The sequence below is a fragment of the Emydura macquarii genome, unplaced genomic scaffold (genome assembly GCF_026122565.2).
Source record: "Emydura macquarii macquarii isolate MOO-44397 ecotype Brisbane River unplaced genomic scaffold, CSIRO-AGI_Emac_v2 contig_2768, whole genome shotgun sequence".
Lineage (NCBI taxonomy): Eukaryota > Metazoa > Chordata > Testudines > Chelidae > Emydura > Emydura macquarii.
Window position 1 is genome coordinate 29,665,343 of NW_027132905.1, and position 16,000 is coordinate 29,681,342.

General features: G+C 42.8%; 1 protein-coding gene across 2 annotated transcripts in view; it reads left to right on the top strand.

Moving 5' to 3' along the window:
- Positions 1–15,559, top strand: part of PSD2 (pleckstrin and Sec7 domain containing 2) — a 97,204-nt gene extending 81,645 nt beyond the window's left edge. For both annotated transcript variants that reach the window (XM_067566430.1, XM_067566429.1), the window contains 4 exons: positions 2,516–2,673; positions 4,738–4,882; positions 7,771–7,914; positions 13,815–15,559. In XM_067566430.1, the coding sequence (XP_067422531.1) occupies positions 2,516–2,673; positions 4,738–4,882; positions 7,771–7,914; positions 13,815–14,021 (654 nt within the window). In that variant the 3' untranslated portion in view covers positions 14,022–15,559. The remainder of the gene's footprint in view (positions 1–2,515; positions 2,674–4,737; positions 4,883–7,770; positions 7,915–13,814) is intronic.
- The last annotated feature ends 441 nt before the right edge of the window (positions 15,560–16,000 follow it).

The following is a 16,000-nucleotide window of genomic DNA, read 5'->3' on the forward strand; positions in this document are numbered from 1 at the left end:
GCTGGGGTTTAGGAGACTGTAGAGACCTACAGGAGGTTGAACTTAGTTGATCTGGTGCTCCTTGCTGGCCTTAAACACTATGAGATGAAGCCCACTAAGGCTGCACATGTGTACCTCTGCACCTACCTCCATGCACAGGAGGCACAGTTCCCTTGACATCAGTGGGACTTAAAGGTAAGCACACATGGAAAATGTTTTCGGGCTCAGTGACAAAAGCCATTTGCCTTTGTGCCTTGCATTTGCCAAGTGCCTTTGCTGAGCAATGTCTGTTTACAGCAACTGAGTGAGCGGCAAAACCAGCAGGTGCTAGTGGTCTTACTCGAAGGCCGTGTTACGGGAAGAGGAAAGAGGATATGCAGGCACCTGAGGAAAAGGGCATATGGCCCACCAAGCTAGCTCTGTGCATGCCATCCTGCTTTTGTGCTTTTCCCTCCTCCAGTAACTAATCTCAGTGGTTCACTAGGCTTTCCCAGTGATTTAGACCTGGCTCCTCAAAGGCACCTAACATCTCCATTACTAAAGGTTTTTCAGCCCATTCTGTACTCTCCTCTGCTAATCTCTTTGTGGATGAATGGTCCTTTTGATCCCCCCAGGATATCACATTTTTCATCCACGATCTTCTTTTTCTGCCCCATGTTCTTCCACCACCAACTTTCCCTTCCAGTGCCCCTTAAACATACATCACCCACTGCACCCCTTAAAATGGGCCCTGCAAATTGAATTTTTCTTTTCAAAAGATCTCTGATGAGCATTTGCTGTGTTCCAGTCATCTCCAATACTTTTTCCATGGTTACATGGCCTATCCATGATGTTTTCAGCATTCTTCTATAACACCACAGCTGGAAGGATTGGAGTTTCTTTATTGTCAATTCAAATGTCCATGTTTCACAGCCGTAATGTAACACAGATCAAAAGTGAGTTTTTAAGTGTCGGAATTTAGTCTCCGACTACCATCTCTACTCAGCTTCTGAAATCAATGGGAGATTGGCATTTAAATGGGTTGGGACCTTTGTCCCTGTATGTTCCCCTTTGCCTGTCTGTGTTCCTTGTTCACTCCTAGGGTAAGTCTACACTGTAATTAAATACCCGCAGCTGGCCCGTGCTAGCTGACTTGGGCTTGGGCTAAGGTGGGCTAATTGTGGTTTAGATGTGGGCTCGGGTTGGAGCCTGAACTCTAGGACCCTGCTAGGTAGGAGAATCCCAGAGCTTGGGCTGCAACCTGAGCCTGAACATGCAATTAAACAACCACTTTGCCTGAGCCCAGCAAGCCTGAGTCAGGCCAGCCATGAGTGTCTAACTGCAGTGTAGACACACCCTTTGTTTACCTGTAACCACACCCTGGTGCTATGATTCCATGAGCACTCACAAGCCATGTTGGTTTCGTCTGGTTTTATACAGGAAACCTGTAAACACATCATACTGTAGGTGCTGCTGGCTATCTGTCTTATTCAGTGTCCTAGCACAGAGCTGGGGACTAGGTGCTGCTGAAGGTGTCGTCTCTTGTTGAGCCATAAAACCGAGATCCCGTTTTGCTGTCATCCAAGATCTCCTGACTGTTCTCATAAAAACAGCGGGGTTGCCACACTCCAGCTGGGGTAATTACATTCTTCCTCCTGAAAACTCCCTGCAGTTTTGGTTGGATACGGTGTACTTCCTCACTTCCTGTCCTAAACGGTTCTGCAATGTTGCTGTGCGCAGCTGTGGTCTACCCAAGAAGGGGTTGCATTCTGGGTGGAATGTTCCCTATGTGTGTGTATATATATATGCAAGCAGCACCACTTAATTAATTTACCAATTATTATTATTTTCATTAGTTTTGAAACCCCCTGCAGTCGGGAAAATTCTCTGACCCAAACATGAGTGCAATGACTTTGTTGCGGTTTGCAAGAGTTCATATGTTGGATTAAATGAGGGAACATGCCAAGTAAAGTGTCATGAACATCTCAGTGCTAATGTTTTGAGAGATGCAAGACACAGAAGGTAGGGTAAGAAATATAAACCTGACCTCCAGCCAGCTTTCTTAGGTTATATTTGAACTTAGTGCAGTGATTCTCAATACACATATGAACAGAGAGATGCCTTTAGCTCCAAATGGTTAATACTGTGCTTCTCCTATTGCAAGGGAAAGCTTAAGCTATTGGGCCAGATCTTCTGTTGATATAAATCAATGTAGCTGCAGAAGCCCAATTTACAACAGCTGAAAATCAGTTCCTTTCACTTCCAAGGGGCTCATGTGAGTAAAGGTTTCAGGACAGAACCCCGTATTGTGTGTTCTCTGGCAGGTTGTGGGTATGTGGCACCTGACATTTTCCTGGTGAATTTAATGATGGAAAAAGGTGCCAGATTGACATTAATTATTATCATTATCACCCCCTAGCACTTACTGTACAGAGGAGCCCTTTGCTGGTCTCAGGACTCTGTCATTATGGTGAAGGACAGAGGAATTGGCAGTTTTGTTAAAGAAACCCACAGATGCCAGCGTTGTTATTATCCTATTAATGCTCCTTCATAACAGGACGAATATAAACCTGACAAAGATCTCTCTGAAGTGGATCTGAAAAACGCCATTCGCGTTCACCACGCCTTAGCCACCAAAGCCTCTGACTACAGCAAAAAATCCAACGTGCTCAAGCTGAAGACAGCAGATTGGAGAGTTTTTCTCTTCCAAGCGCCGTGAGTACCGTAGTGCATCCCGCGTTGCTCCCGTTGGGCTGATTTTATTCCTCATGTGAACAACAACAAGCTGGGGTTCAAGGCTGGTTTCTGGGCATCGTCAGTTTTGTTTCAATGTTGACTGAAAAAAAGGTGAGAAACACCAGTAGATGTGTTTGCACATCAGATGGGATAGCAGCACCTGGCCTGATGCTCCTCTGTCCTACAGGTGTGTAGTTGTTTACGCCTGTGCAATGGGAGTGTATGAAGGGATCAGATCAAATGGTCATGTTTTACATCACTTTTCATGGGGCCAAATAATGGTGTAAGATAATGGACACTCCTTGATGTGTAGGCGTCAGATCCTGAGGTCCTTATTCAGTTGTTCCTCTGTCCCAGCTTAAGGACCATTCCACTGACTTCAGCGGGAATTTAGCTGCCTAGGGATTGGGCAGAAACAGAGTAAGGAGTTCAGGAAGAATCTGACCCTGGACTTGTAGGACTGGCCACTCCAGTCTTTGGGCATGTCAGTCCCCACATCTGGTGAGGCCTGTGCTGAGCCCACATTTGCATGCAGGGTTATTGACTAGGCCCCACATCCTTTTCAGTTCATTGGTCTGGTGTTGTTTACATTTGTGTCGGGGGGGCATTTTCTTGGGCCACTGCACTTCCTGGTTCCATTCAGGGCCAAAAGAAGAAGGGCCAAAATGCTGTAGGTCTGCTTCTGGTCTCACTTACTTGGTTCTACCCTAGGGTAACTGCTGATTTCCATAGACTTATTTCCCATTTACACTGTTGCAAGTGAGATTAGAATCACAACCTAGGAAAATCAGGCAGTTCTCAGTGTATTTCCAGCCAGAACAGAAGCCAGAGGTACCAGCCCAGTCCTGCAGTCTCAGGAGCCAGATTCCAATCACTAATGCAAATCAGGAGTAACTCCCACTGCAGTTACAGCAGCATAAAGCCAGTGAGATCAGAATTGGGCCTTGGGGAATTGCAGCATCTGGATAAGGAGCTGAGACGTGGCACAGTTCTTCTTCCCTTTTGCACTTCTCCCTAGCTATGACAGACAGCACACGCTCCCTGGGATGCATGCCCACCTGGCAGAAGGCAGCAAAGCTCATTGTTAGGTGTGCACTTTTTGATGGCTTGGCAGGACATTCTGTGCTTAAGACCCGATTCAGTTACAAATATATCTGGCTTCCACGACCTCACTCGAATGGAAATCAAATGTATTTCTTGCTGGATTGGCCCATCAGTGAGTGATCAGGTGAGATCAGGTAAGCCAGAGCTCATTCCAGTTTGACTAGGCGAATCGGTTGATGCTCCAGTCAAATGTTCATATACACACTTGGCTGTGCTTATTTGTTTTTTACCCCTCAGTAAATGCTCAAATCCTGTGGTGATTTTGCCTCTCCTAGGCTCCCTGTGACTAATGGCTCTGGCAATTGCTAATAGAAAAATGGAGTCTGTTGCTCTAGGTCATCTGTCTGGATCTAGCCCAGGTTGGCAGCGATCACCAGGTGTCAGACCAACAGATTTGATTGTCTGCTAGATCTGAGTGAGTCTCAGCCCAGTCCCTAGTGCACAGGATTCCACAGCATCAGAATCCCTACCACAATCAGCAACGATCCATACCTTCATTGGCTGTCTTATCAGAGAAGCCAGGAACTGAATGGATCATAGAGACTTAATTCCCCTCTCAGTCCAGGAGATCAGCTGCACAGAACAAGGGCAGGACCCATAGATGGGGAAGCTAGCATTGCTTCATGGCCTGGGGAAAAAAACAAATGGTGTAGATCAGTTTGTGTGGACAAACTGGAGGGAGAAAGCTAGAGTCTCTGGGGCATTCACTAGGACAATTTACAGGGAGGGACAGGAAGTGTACCTAACACATCCTGTAGCCAATAAGGAACCAGTTCCAGTTAGCTGGTAACTTGCTCAGTTCCAAACCTGACAAACCCCAGGTGCACAGAAAAACAGGCCTTCAAAGCAAGACTGCATGAGAACGCTGCCTTAGAACTGTCCTTAATGCATGCAGGGCTGAGCGCAGTGATAGAAATAAACTCTCTCTCCCCGTAACAGAAGCAAAGAGGAAATGCTCTCCTGGATACTGAGAATAAATCTCGTCGCTGCCATTTTCTCTGCCCCGGCCTTCCCGGCTGCCATATGCTCCATGAAGAAATTCTGCCGTCCCCTCTTGCCATCGTCAGTGACTAAGCTCTGCCAGGTAATGCATGAGTGAAGGGGAGGGGCTGGAAAGCAGCCCAGCGCTAAGTGTGAGATGTTGGCAGCTGCTGGGCATGCTTTTGGCTTTGGCCAGGGTTGATCTGCTGCTTGTTTCAGGTTCATTTCCAGCCTTCGTGCGATGAACAGATGAACGCTGTCCTGTGAGTCACAAATACTTACCTGCAGGGCTGAGGTTAAGGGGGAGTCCTAGCCAGAGTAGCACAAACTGTGGCAAATCATGGGGTCAAATCCTGGCTTCTATTGTGCGCATCAGTATCCTGCTGACAGGAACTGCTCTGCAGGATCAAACCACATATGCCTCAGTCTAGAGAGGCAGGAAGAGCAGTGGACATGGTTAAAGTGGGCACATGCTCATGAAAACCTGGGTATGCCTCTGTGGTCAGCCAGTTATGCATCGCACACTTCATTCCACTCCAGAGCAGGAATAAGATACCCAAAGTGGAATATCCTGCTATCCATTAGCCCAGTGCGGCACAAGGAGAACACCCCAAGTGTCAGAGCTGCTGGCTTCATGGCTGTTTGTTCTGACCCCCAAATCCTTCCTTCTTAACAGAGAGTGTGTGTCACCCATTGCTCAGTGCATTTCCCAACTCCTCACCATTTCAGGGGCAATTCTATTCCCTGGGACCTCACTGGCAAAACTCCCATGGGTTTCACTGGAGCCAGATTGGGCCCTTAATGCCTAGTGACTGGTTACTTATTTTGTAAAATGCAGCCATGAATGGTTAGCTGGTTACTTTTCAGGCAGCTTTCTTGGCAATCCTATTTATTGGCAATCTATGCAGCGAGCAGACGTAATCTCTGTCTCTTGTGGGAATAGCATCTGGAAGATAGACCCCTTTAATTTTCAGAGTCAATAGTTTATAGAGCCAACTTCAGAATACATTATCATTACAAGCATTTAAAAGGTGTCCAGTGAGAACTAGTTCTGTAATCAGATGTCATATTTATTTCTAAGGTGGATCCAGTTATCACTGACACAGCAGGTCTTTTCCATCTGTAATGCCTAGGATCCATTTCTGAGTCAGTCTTGCTGCCCCATTCATGCTGTTTTCTTCTGTCATTTGCTGCCATGGAATGGCCTTGATGCTGCGTCAGCCTGTCTTCTATGTCTGTGGGCTCAGCGTTAGCCAACCTTAGCATCCTGTAGCCACTGCTGTCTGGTTCTGTCCTGTTCCCTATTGCCCTCTGCCCATCAGGCCATCCTGAAGCGCGAACTTTCTGCAATACACTGCCGAGAGTCCAAATGGTTGGTAATTTTTTCGACCAAACATTTTTTCATTGGAAAGTGTCGATTCATTGACATCAGAACTTTTTGCTAACAAAGGGAAAGTTTCTCAGAGATGGAGACCCCCCATCCCACATCCTGACAACCAGGCTGTTCACCTGCAATTGGAGAGACCAGGCTTCAAGTCCCCTGGCTTTCTAAGCTGCAGCAGGGATCTAAACCTCGGTCTTCAATGTCCCAGCTGACTCCTTTATCATTGGGCTATGGTGCCATTCTCTGCTGTCCTAATGAATATTTAATTAGCTATGCAAAGTAGAACAGTTCCAAAGGGGGCAGGTGAGAGAGATGGGGCTGACACTATAGCCTGGTGGTTAGACTGTAGGAGATGCAAGTGCAAGTCCCTGCTGAGTCTCCTGCCTCAAAGGAGTGTCTGAACTCTCTGGCCATTCCGGGGCATCTCTCTCGTGTCTTTTCATGAAAAATTTCAAAAGGTCTCAGTTTTATTCCAATGCGGAACAAAAACAAAATTCCAAACCCCACTATATTTTTGTGAAACTGAATTGTTGTGTGCTGGCCTGCCCTAGGTGAGCGTGACACACACCTGTTCCTGCCTGCGGTGACCACTCCTCCAACCATTGTCATCAGACACTCTCCAGTCTGCCTTCCGGTTCTGTGACACGGTCCCTGTGATTCCTGGGCCTTTGCTCCTTGGACAGTGCCAATCAGAACAATTAAACTCTCGCAGACTTTACTGCTGATCTTCCTCCCTGTCCTAGAATCCAGCACATTACTGTTGCCTGCATCCTGTTCAAGCTTTAGCCCACAAAAGAGCTGGGGTGGCCCCAAACTCCCATCTCATCAGGGATGAGAGCCCCAGGGAGCAGGCAGAGCAATTCATCTGGGTACATTGGTGCAGTAGTCTGGCAATGCTGGTAGGCAGAGTATTATAGGAACTAAAGCACTGCTAGAAAGTGCTCAGCTACTCCCGTGGCAGGCATCCACTCTCTGAAATGTGGTTTTAGAAGAGGCAGATGTCCCCTAGCTAGCACTGCTCTCCAGAGAACACCAAACACACTGGAGCATTGTGTATGGCTCTCCAGTGAGCAGCGAATACAACACAAACACACCTCAGGAGCAAGGAGAGAGGGCAATAACTCGGCTCTCTACAAGAGGGGGCACACCTCCTTTATCCAATGGGATACCATGTCCCATGGTCAGATATCCTGAAGATCAGAGGGGGATACCTGGAGCTGCTGAAGGAGCAAGACACTCAGGCACAGCTCCTCGGTGGAAACTAGGTGCCTAAATGCCTTTGAGGATCTAGACCTCACTTCAGGAAACACAGTCTGTTCTGGGTGGGTGTTAAATGACACGGCACAGTTCATGTTTGCCATGCACATCCACTCCTAAAGTAATGATTGATGGCTTTTGATTCTCCCCAGAGGCCCATATTTTGGCTGTTACTTCTCAGGTGAATTTGTGAATCAAATGCAGTCATTTGGCTCCAGCACAGAGCACAAGGCCAACTCTAGCTGGATGTTGCACGTCCTTGAAAAGAAGAATCCCACGTCTACAATCTGGCACTGCCCTTGTTTTTGCATATTAGTACATCTGAACAGTCGACTTGCTTCTCTCCACAGGAGGAACAGCTGAGGTCCCATGAAAATAAGATGAGGCAGATTGCAGATGAATTAACAGAGCATAAATTACATCCTGTGGAGAAAAGCCTCAAGTCAAAAGAGGCTGAAGAATATAGGCTGAAAGAACATTACCTAATATTCGAGGTAAGGGATCTTTCATCTTTCCCATGAAAAATGAGTCCTTGGATGAGTCAATTGGGAGTTGATAAGCCTGGAATGGCTACTGTGCATGTGAGTTTATGTGCAGCGAGGCCTGTGGAGATGGGTGGGGCAGTATGTACTGATGGCAAAGTTCTTTTTTTGCCCCCTAAAATACAGAAAATCTATTTTCCTTATTCATTTCCAAAATGAACAAAAAACAGAGCAAGCAAAGCCCAACCTATTGTCTTGGAGCCTGAACTTTCCCTTTATCCTGCAGGAAGGAGTTGGTCAAACTGCCTGTCAGAACCAGCGTGGGAGCTAAGTTTGGCTTTAAGCCACCTTTACACTGCCCCAGTCCTGAGTTCAGCTGCTCTCACTTACACTAACTGCCTGCAGCCCCAAGGGACCAGTGGCTAGGCCTGGGAAAACCATGGTCACACCCCCACTCCACCAGCCAGACCTCCTACATTTGACAGGAGGAGTGGCATACGACCTGCTCCAGGGAGTCTAGGCTACCTACAAATTCTGCAGCCCCAGAAGACCCCCCCAGGGACCAGTGCTTCCAACTTTGTTGTGTGCTATCTGAGGTGACCCAGGAAGCCGGTGTCAGAACCAAAACCAGCACCCAGGTCTTTTAGCTCCATGTACAATCCACTAGACCCACACTTGCAAACAGAACGTCAATTGGCAAGTGGAAAAGGACACCCTTTCTTATTGACAAAAAATGGCTTAAACTTCTGAGCTGATGCATTCTGAAATTGCAAGGTCCTCTAAGCAAAAGCATCTGGAAATAGGTCTTGTAAGGAAAAACCTGATGGATGGAGCTATGTGCAGCAGCTAAAAATGCACAAAGAGGGCTTAGGTTAGAAAACAGTCCTGAGTACTTGATAGTGATGAAGAATGGCCCATCCTTATCCAAGATGAAATTCATCCCTATGCAGAGAGCCAGCACTGTGAAGCAGTTAATGCATCGAACTAGGGCCAGCCCTCTGCTCAGGGGTGAACGTTGCCCTGTGAGCATGGTGCTCCTGTCTGGGCAGCTCACTGAGGTTGTGAGGTTCCAGCGAAGGCAGTGAAGATGGTTCGAGGCACATCAAGACTTACTTGCATGTTACGAGGAACCGCAACCTAATCTAGCTTTGAAATAAATATGAAGGGCAAAACAAAAATGGAACAGTCCCTCCTTTTCATACTGAGTAACATGAGACTAAGGCACTATTTAAGGGTAATCAGGAACCCCCCCTGCTGTGTGGGGGGAGTGGGGAGGGCAGCCCCAACACCTAACTGCCCCCCTGGTAAGGGTTAGTCTCCCCCAAGCACGGGTTAGTCCCCCCTGGTAACGGGTTAGCCTCCCCCTGGAAAGGGTAGCCTCCCCCTGGTAAGGGTAGTATCTTTTAAATCTATGGAGAAAATAGAAATTTTATTTCATACTGGATTGGCGCTGGACCGGGTTAAAAACACCCCCGCTACTAGTTTCGAGGCCCCGGCTAGTAGTGTTAAATTGATTAGGGGTATTATTCATAGAGCCGGACCGATGCTATCTCCTTATGCTATAGATAGAGTAAAAGATGGAATAGCTGGTTTTATGGATGATTTTAATCTCCGAGTTGGAGAGAAGAGTGTTGTTCGGGAGGAACAAGAGGATTTTAGTGAGAGCCAAGTTTTAGATTTTAATCTTTTACCGATGGCTTTTACGAATGTTTTATATAGTGACCTTAAGATAATCGATTCTAAATCTAGCTTTTATGACAAATATTTAGATTCTTTTGATGATCCATATTTAATAGAATTTAATAATCTTAATAATAATAATACCAATTTTAATAATTTACAACATGATTCTATGGAAAATAGAAGAAATATTTTAGGAGATAATTTTAATACAAATTTTATGAATACAGCTAGTTTTAAAGAGAGTAGTTCATTTAAAGAGGGAATATTTTATTTAGAATATCCCGTAGATTGTTTTAATTGCCCTATATGTTCACAAATTTTAGCTAGTTTCGGTAAATGGGCGAAGCATATAAATAATGTACATAAAAGCACTTCAATAAGAGTTATTTGCAAAAAATGTGGTAAATATTCGCAGTTCCATAACATAGCTTGCCACTACCCCAAGTGCAGGCCCAAGGAGGTGGATAACTCAGAGAAGAAGTATGCCTGCACGGTCTGTGGGTCTGCCTTCTACACTCGCTCGGGGTGGAGTCAACACATCAGACATAGGTATCCTGCGGTGAGGAATGAGGAAAGAAAGGAAGCTAGAGTGGTTGGGAAAACAAGTCGCTCTCGGGTATGGACAGAAGAGGAAATTGAATTATTGATTCAGTTTGAAATAAAATATGCAGGGATTAGAAATATTAATAAGTGTATAGAAAGTGAATTAAAAACAAAAACAAATAAGCAAATATCAGATAAGAGGAGGGACCTGGCCAAGAATAAGGTTAAAAAGGATGAAGATTCTATGGTTTTATGGGAAGAGGGCGGGATGGGAGATATTTTAGAAGATATTCCTCCACGTGAGAAAATTAAACCTTTAAAAGATAAAATTTTAATTGATAGGTTTTTAACAGGAGTTAGGTGTAATGGGGCTCGTATTTTAGAGCAATTGGATTTTATTGAACAGCAATTAAATGCTTCTGCCACTGTAGCAGAAGGTTGGGGATTATTTGAGGAATTATGTAAATTGTTGATGAATTCTCCTCATGAAGATGTAGAGAATTTGGAAAATAATAAAGAAAATAATATACAGAATGATAATGGGAAACAAGGAAGAAAAGTGGGTAAGCCTCCTGATAAATATAATAGAAATAGAAAATATGCTGGGAGAAAAGCTAAATTTAGATTCTATCAAACCCTCTTTGAAAAAGATAAGAAAAGGTTGGCTAGGATCATTATGGGAGAACCTGATAAAGCAACATGTAAGATAGCAGTTAAGGAGATTGAAACCTATTATAAAGAAATTTTGGGTAGAGAAGGACATGGGAATACCAGAGGATGGCCAAAAGTAAAAGAAGTGGTAGATAATGAAATTTTAAATTGGCCTTTATCAGTTGATGAAATTAGAGAAGCCTTAAGAGAGATTGATAATAGTAGTGCTCCTGGACCAGATGGAATTAAGGTTAAGGATTTATGGGATATTTATAATTTAGACAGTAGGATTTTAGTAAGGATTTTTAATATTTGGTTTTTAAATAGACAGATTCCAGAGTGTTTTAAAAGCAATCGTACAATCCTAATTCCTAAAGTCAAGGATCCACAAGAGTTGAAGAAAATATCATCTTGGAGGCCATTGACTATTGGTTCGATTTGGATTAGGTTGTATACAAAAATTTTAGCTAAAAGATTATCAAGTGCTGTTAAATTATGCCCCAGACAAAAAGGTTTTATCGCAGCCTCTGGCTGTGAGGAAAATATATCGATTTTAGAAAAGTTAATTAAAGGGGCCAAGAAAAATAAAGACGAAATAGCTGTTGTTTTTATTGATCTTGCTAAGGCATTTGATTCGGTTGGCCATGGTCACATTTTAAAGGGGTTAAAGAGATTTGGGATATCAGAGAGTTTTATTGATATTGTAAAGGATTTGTATACAGATTGCTACACTGAAATTAGTGTTGGTGAGGATAAGACAGAACCTATTTTAATTAAGAGTGGAGTTAAGCAAGGTGACCCGCTCTCCCCTATTTTATTTAATATAGCCATGGACCCTCTTTTATATAAATTGGAAGATGAAGGAGATGGTTTTATAGTGCAGGGTAGAAAGATAACTTCATTGGCCTTTGCCGACGATATCGCCATATTAAGTAGGTCCTATAAGGGGATGGTTAAGAATTTAAAAATTCTTAATCAGTTTTGTAAAAATTCAAGTTTAAAAGTAAATGTTAAAAAGACAAAGGGCTTTCATATTTTCCCAAGCATGGGAACATATGTTATCAACCCAAAAGATAAATAGGGATTAGGTGATGAATTAATTGATTATATTCAACCTGGTGAGTCTGAAAGATATCTAGGTGCAAGAATAGATCCATGGGTGGGAGTGGCTAATAATTCCCCTAAGGAAAAATTAATTGATTGGTGTGAAAGTTTATGTAAGGCTCCGTTAAAACCTGCGCAGAAATTGATAATTTTAAAAGTTTACATTTTAACGAGAGTTTTTTATGAATTACTTTTAATCGAGCCGCCACTTTATATGTTAAATGAATTAGATGTTTTAGTTAGGAACACTCTTAAAAAGATTTTACATCTTCCCCAGTGTACAACTGACGGGCTATTCTATGCTAGAACTAGAGATGGGGGTTTAGCAGTTACAAAATTTAGTACCCAAATTCCAAACATGTTAATTCGTAAATGGAGGAGACATATTGTCTCCAAAGATGATTGGATAGATTTCTCGTTTTTATATGCTGGGGAAAATTTAGTGAAGAAAATTTTAATATATAGTGCTAAAACGGCTAATCCTAAAACGTGGAGAGATGAAGAGTTTTTAAAATGGAGTAATTTAAGATGTCAGGGAATTGGTATTAAATATTTTTAAAATGATTGTATTAGTAATTCGTTTTTAAAATATCCTTGCTTGGCCAGGTCCTCCTCTCTGATTGCGGCATTGCAAACGAGAGCGAATGTTTTTCCCACCAGGGAAGCTCTAGCAAGAGGACGGAAGATGGAGGAAGGGTTATGTAGATGGTGTGGTAAGGTCAAAGAGACAATTCCTCATATCTCTGGTCAGTGCATAAAAATGAAAGAAGCAAGAATTAAAAGACATAATAGAATAGTTAAAGCACTAATTGATAAAGTAGGAAATAAAGGATGTAAAATTTGGATTGAACCTTACCTTCATAATAAAGAAGGGAAGTTGAGAAAACCCGACCTCATTATTGGAAAGGAAGGAGTGGTAGCCGTTGTGGATGTCACAGTTAGATGGGAAGACAACGCTGACAGTGTGGAGGCAGCCCACATTGAGAAGGAGGCATACTACTCTGAGTTGGAGGAGGAGGTGCTGCAGCTCACTGGTGGGAAGATCATCCACTTCTTTGGATTTGTGGTTGGGGCGAGAGGTAAATGGAGTGAAAGAAATGATGAAATTTTTAAAATTTTAGGTATTGATAAATTTAAAAGTTTTAAAGAAAGTGTGTGCAGACTTGCTATGTATGCTACGAAGGATATGTTGGCTCTTTTTAGTGATAAACAGTGAACCCGAACATTCATTTCCTGTATCCTGTGGATTTTAGATATATTTTAGATATATTTATTCTCCATATTTTAAATTTTATCAATGGGCTTTAGTTTTCATACTATTGACCTGTTGACTATGTTTAACTGTCCTTTCATGTAATTTAATTTAATTTTAAAATTAATTGAATAATAAATATTACTTATAGGTTAGATCTTGATTTTAGATTATCTTAGCTACTGAATACTAGATTGGACGGCGGACTGGCCGCATAGTAACCAGGAAAGGGCAGGTATTTACGCCTGTACAAATATCGAAGTTAATGGCAAAGAGATATATCCAAATCAGATTAGATGTAATAATTCTTCCTTCAGATTGTAGTTACCATCACAAAAAATCAGAGGCAAATATTGTTCATGGCTATTGGATAATTTTACACCATTTGCCTATGGTAGATCAAGGCTTATTGTGCATTGAGCATAAAACAAGCGTATTTCTATTAGCAACGATCCTACACTTCACTTTGATTCCCAATTTGCTTACATACCGCAGGGTTGAGTCAATCCGTATTATCCTCCTGCCTGAAGGCCAAAGGTTTCACCCAATGCATTATTGCATGCAGGTGATGGAGGATTGCCCCAACTCATTTGTAGATTTCTTCAGCGTTCTCAGCACATCTCGGCCCCACTCTTTTCCTGTTACCAAGCTGTTTGTTCTGTTCTATTTCCCTTTGCAGAAGAGCCGCTACGAAACATATATTAATCTGCTGTGCATGAAGATAAAAGTCGGGACGGATGACCTGGAGAAAATTGAAGCCAGCCTTTTCATGGTGGACGCTGATGACATCTCTTTGCGGAAGACACATTCAAGCCCTTCCCTGAGCCAAGGACACTTGTCTGTACACAGCAAGGAGGAAAAGGACATTATAGAGCAGAACACTTAAAAGTTAACTCTGGTGTGGGAGAAACCAATCAGTGAGGCTTAGACCTTCTTGACTAGATCGATGAGCACAACTATACCTAGGAAACCATATGAACAAAACCGGTAGTCGTACATGAAGTGGTGACTGATCCAGCAAAAGAAATCAAAGAAGCTTTAGTTTACACTTTGCTAATTTTTGCTCAGTGCCCTGACATTTCAGTGTCATTGACCCTCTGCCTTCTCTTCACTTCTGTTACCCCGCCCCTTCAGTGTTTCTTTTACTACTGCTCCCTGCATGCATGCAATAAAGGGACACTTTCTTTGTACAAGGACTGGGCAGCTCATTGTCCAGCAGCTCTCCCCTGCATCACTTGAGTTTCCTAATTCCTGCAGTTTCTGGCAACATGGAGACACGACCAGTCCTTGAGTTCTATAATCTGTTCCTTTTTAACAACAAGCAGCGGGTCTGCAGCACCACCAGCATTACAACGTATAGGCAAGAAACAGCAGGAAGAAACAACATCAAGGAGCAAAATTCTGCATATTGCAATAATACAGGTTTGGTGGGACAGTTACTGAGAATCAAAAGGTGTTATTACCATGTGTGTGCAAAAAGTGATCTGTGCATGGCAATAGTGGCATCATGGGCACTATTGCTTGATTTTTATACATATAAATATATATAAATAAATATATATAGGGAAACTTTAAAATGATTTTGAAACTTGATGTCAAAGGTACAACACCGAGAAGACGAGATGGCTGGGAAGCATCGTCAGGAAGACAATTTGAGGATACAGGGGTCTTCATAATGTAGCAGAATGTTTTTTAAAATGCAGTAGCCTCCGTTTCTTTTTCTTTTTGTAATAAAATCCAATATGGCTTTGCTGTGATACATTGCTCTATTGCTGACGCTTATTAAACTAAATAGCCGAATCACTGCTTTTTTTGTGTCCATAACTTTGGCTGCTTTGGATAAAGGCACCATCTGAGCAGCAGTCCTGCAGATACAAGCTTTGCTACGTGACTGGGGCAGGTGGGAAACCTAACTCCTGTCCATTGATATTGTACTTACTCCATTTTGCTATGAGCATACTATACTCTTTCAGCGGGATATCGTGTTTCTGTTTCCTTCTGTTGTCTGTGGTTCAATTATTTGCTGTTGTAATAGAAATGATTCCACTGCATTTCAAATGCCCATTACACTTTATTTATTTATTTTCATTTCATTTTCTAGGCATGTCCACAGTAAGCAAGTTCCAGTTTTAAAGGATCTTGAAGCTGCTAATTACAGTAATTTACAGTTTATATTTTTGCAGCTTTTTTTTAAGAAAAAAAAGATTTCTTTGGATTCTTGTCAACTTTTAAGAGTTTATAGACTCTTGGTTTCCATAACGTTTCTTACTACTTAAAAAAACCTCCTCCCAATTTTACCTCTTCTTTTACCTCACTTCTTCTTTTGATCTCTTTGTTTCTTTGTACAGTTTGATAGTTTATTTGAAAGGATGCACTAAGAATCATGTCCAATAAAGAAATAACAATAAAGCTGAATCTGTTGATAAAGAGAACTGGTCTGAGGTAAAGGTCTCTGAGACTCATCCTTTGTAATGCTTTCCAGTGTCTTCCTGGGTACTGAATTTAGTCATAATTACATGGTCACACACAGAAACGTCACTGCTCTGGACTTAAACTCCATTTGTTTAGATGAAATTCAGGCCCCATTTAAATCCATGGCAAAATTCCCACTGACTTCAACAGAGCCAGGTTTTCATTCTAGGTGTTTCCCCTGTGGTGGAAGATTGATATCACTAGCCTATCTCCTGAATAGGGTGTCCCACCAGTGCTAAGGATGGGGGGAAGTTTCTCCATTTAATATGATCAGACTATGCTTTACTCAATTTAGCAATCACTCAAACCCAGGGCATCTGTCCTGCTCACCTGCCCCTAGAACTGGCATTTTCAGGACCTTGAAGTGCTAGGCACCAAACACATAGGGAGTCT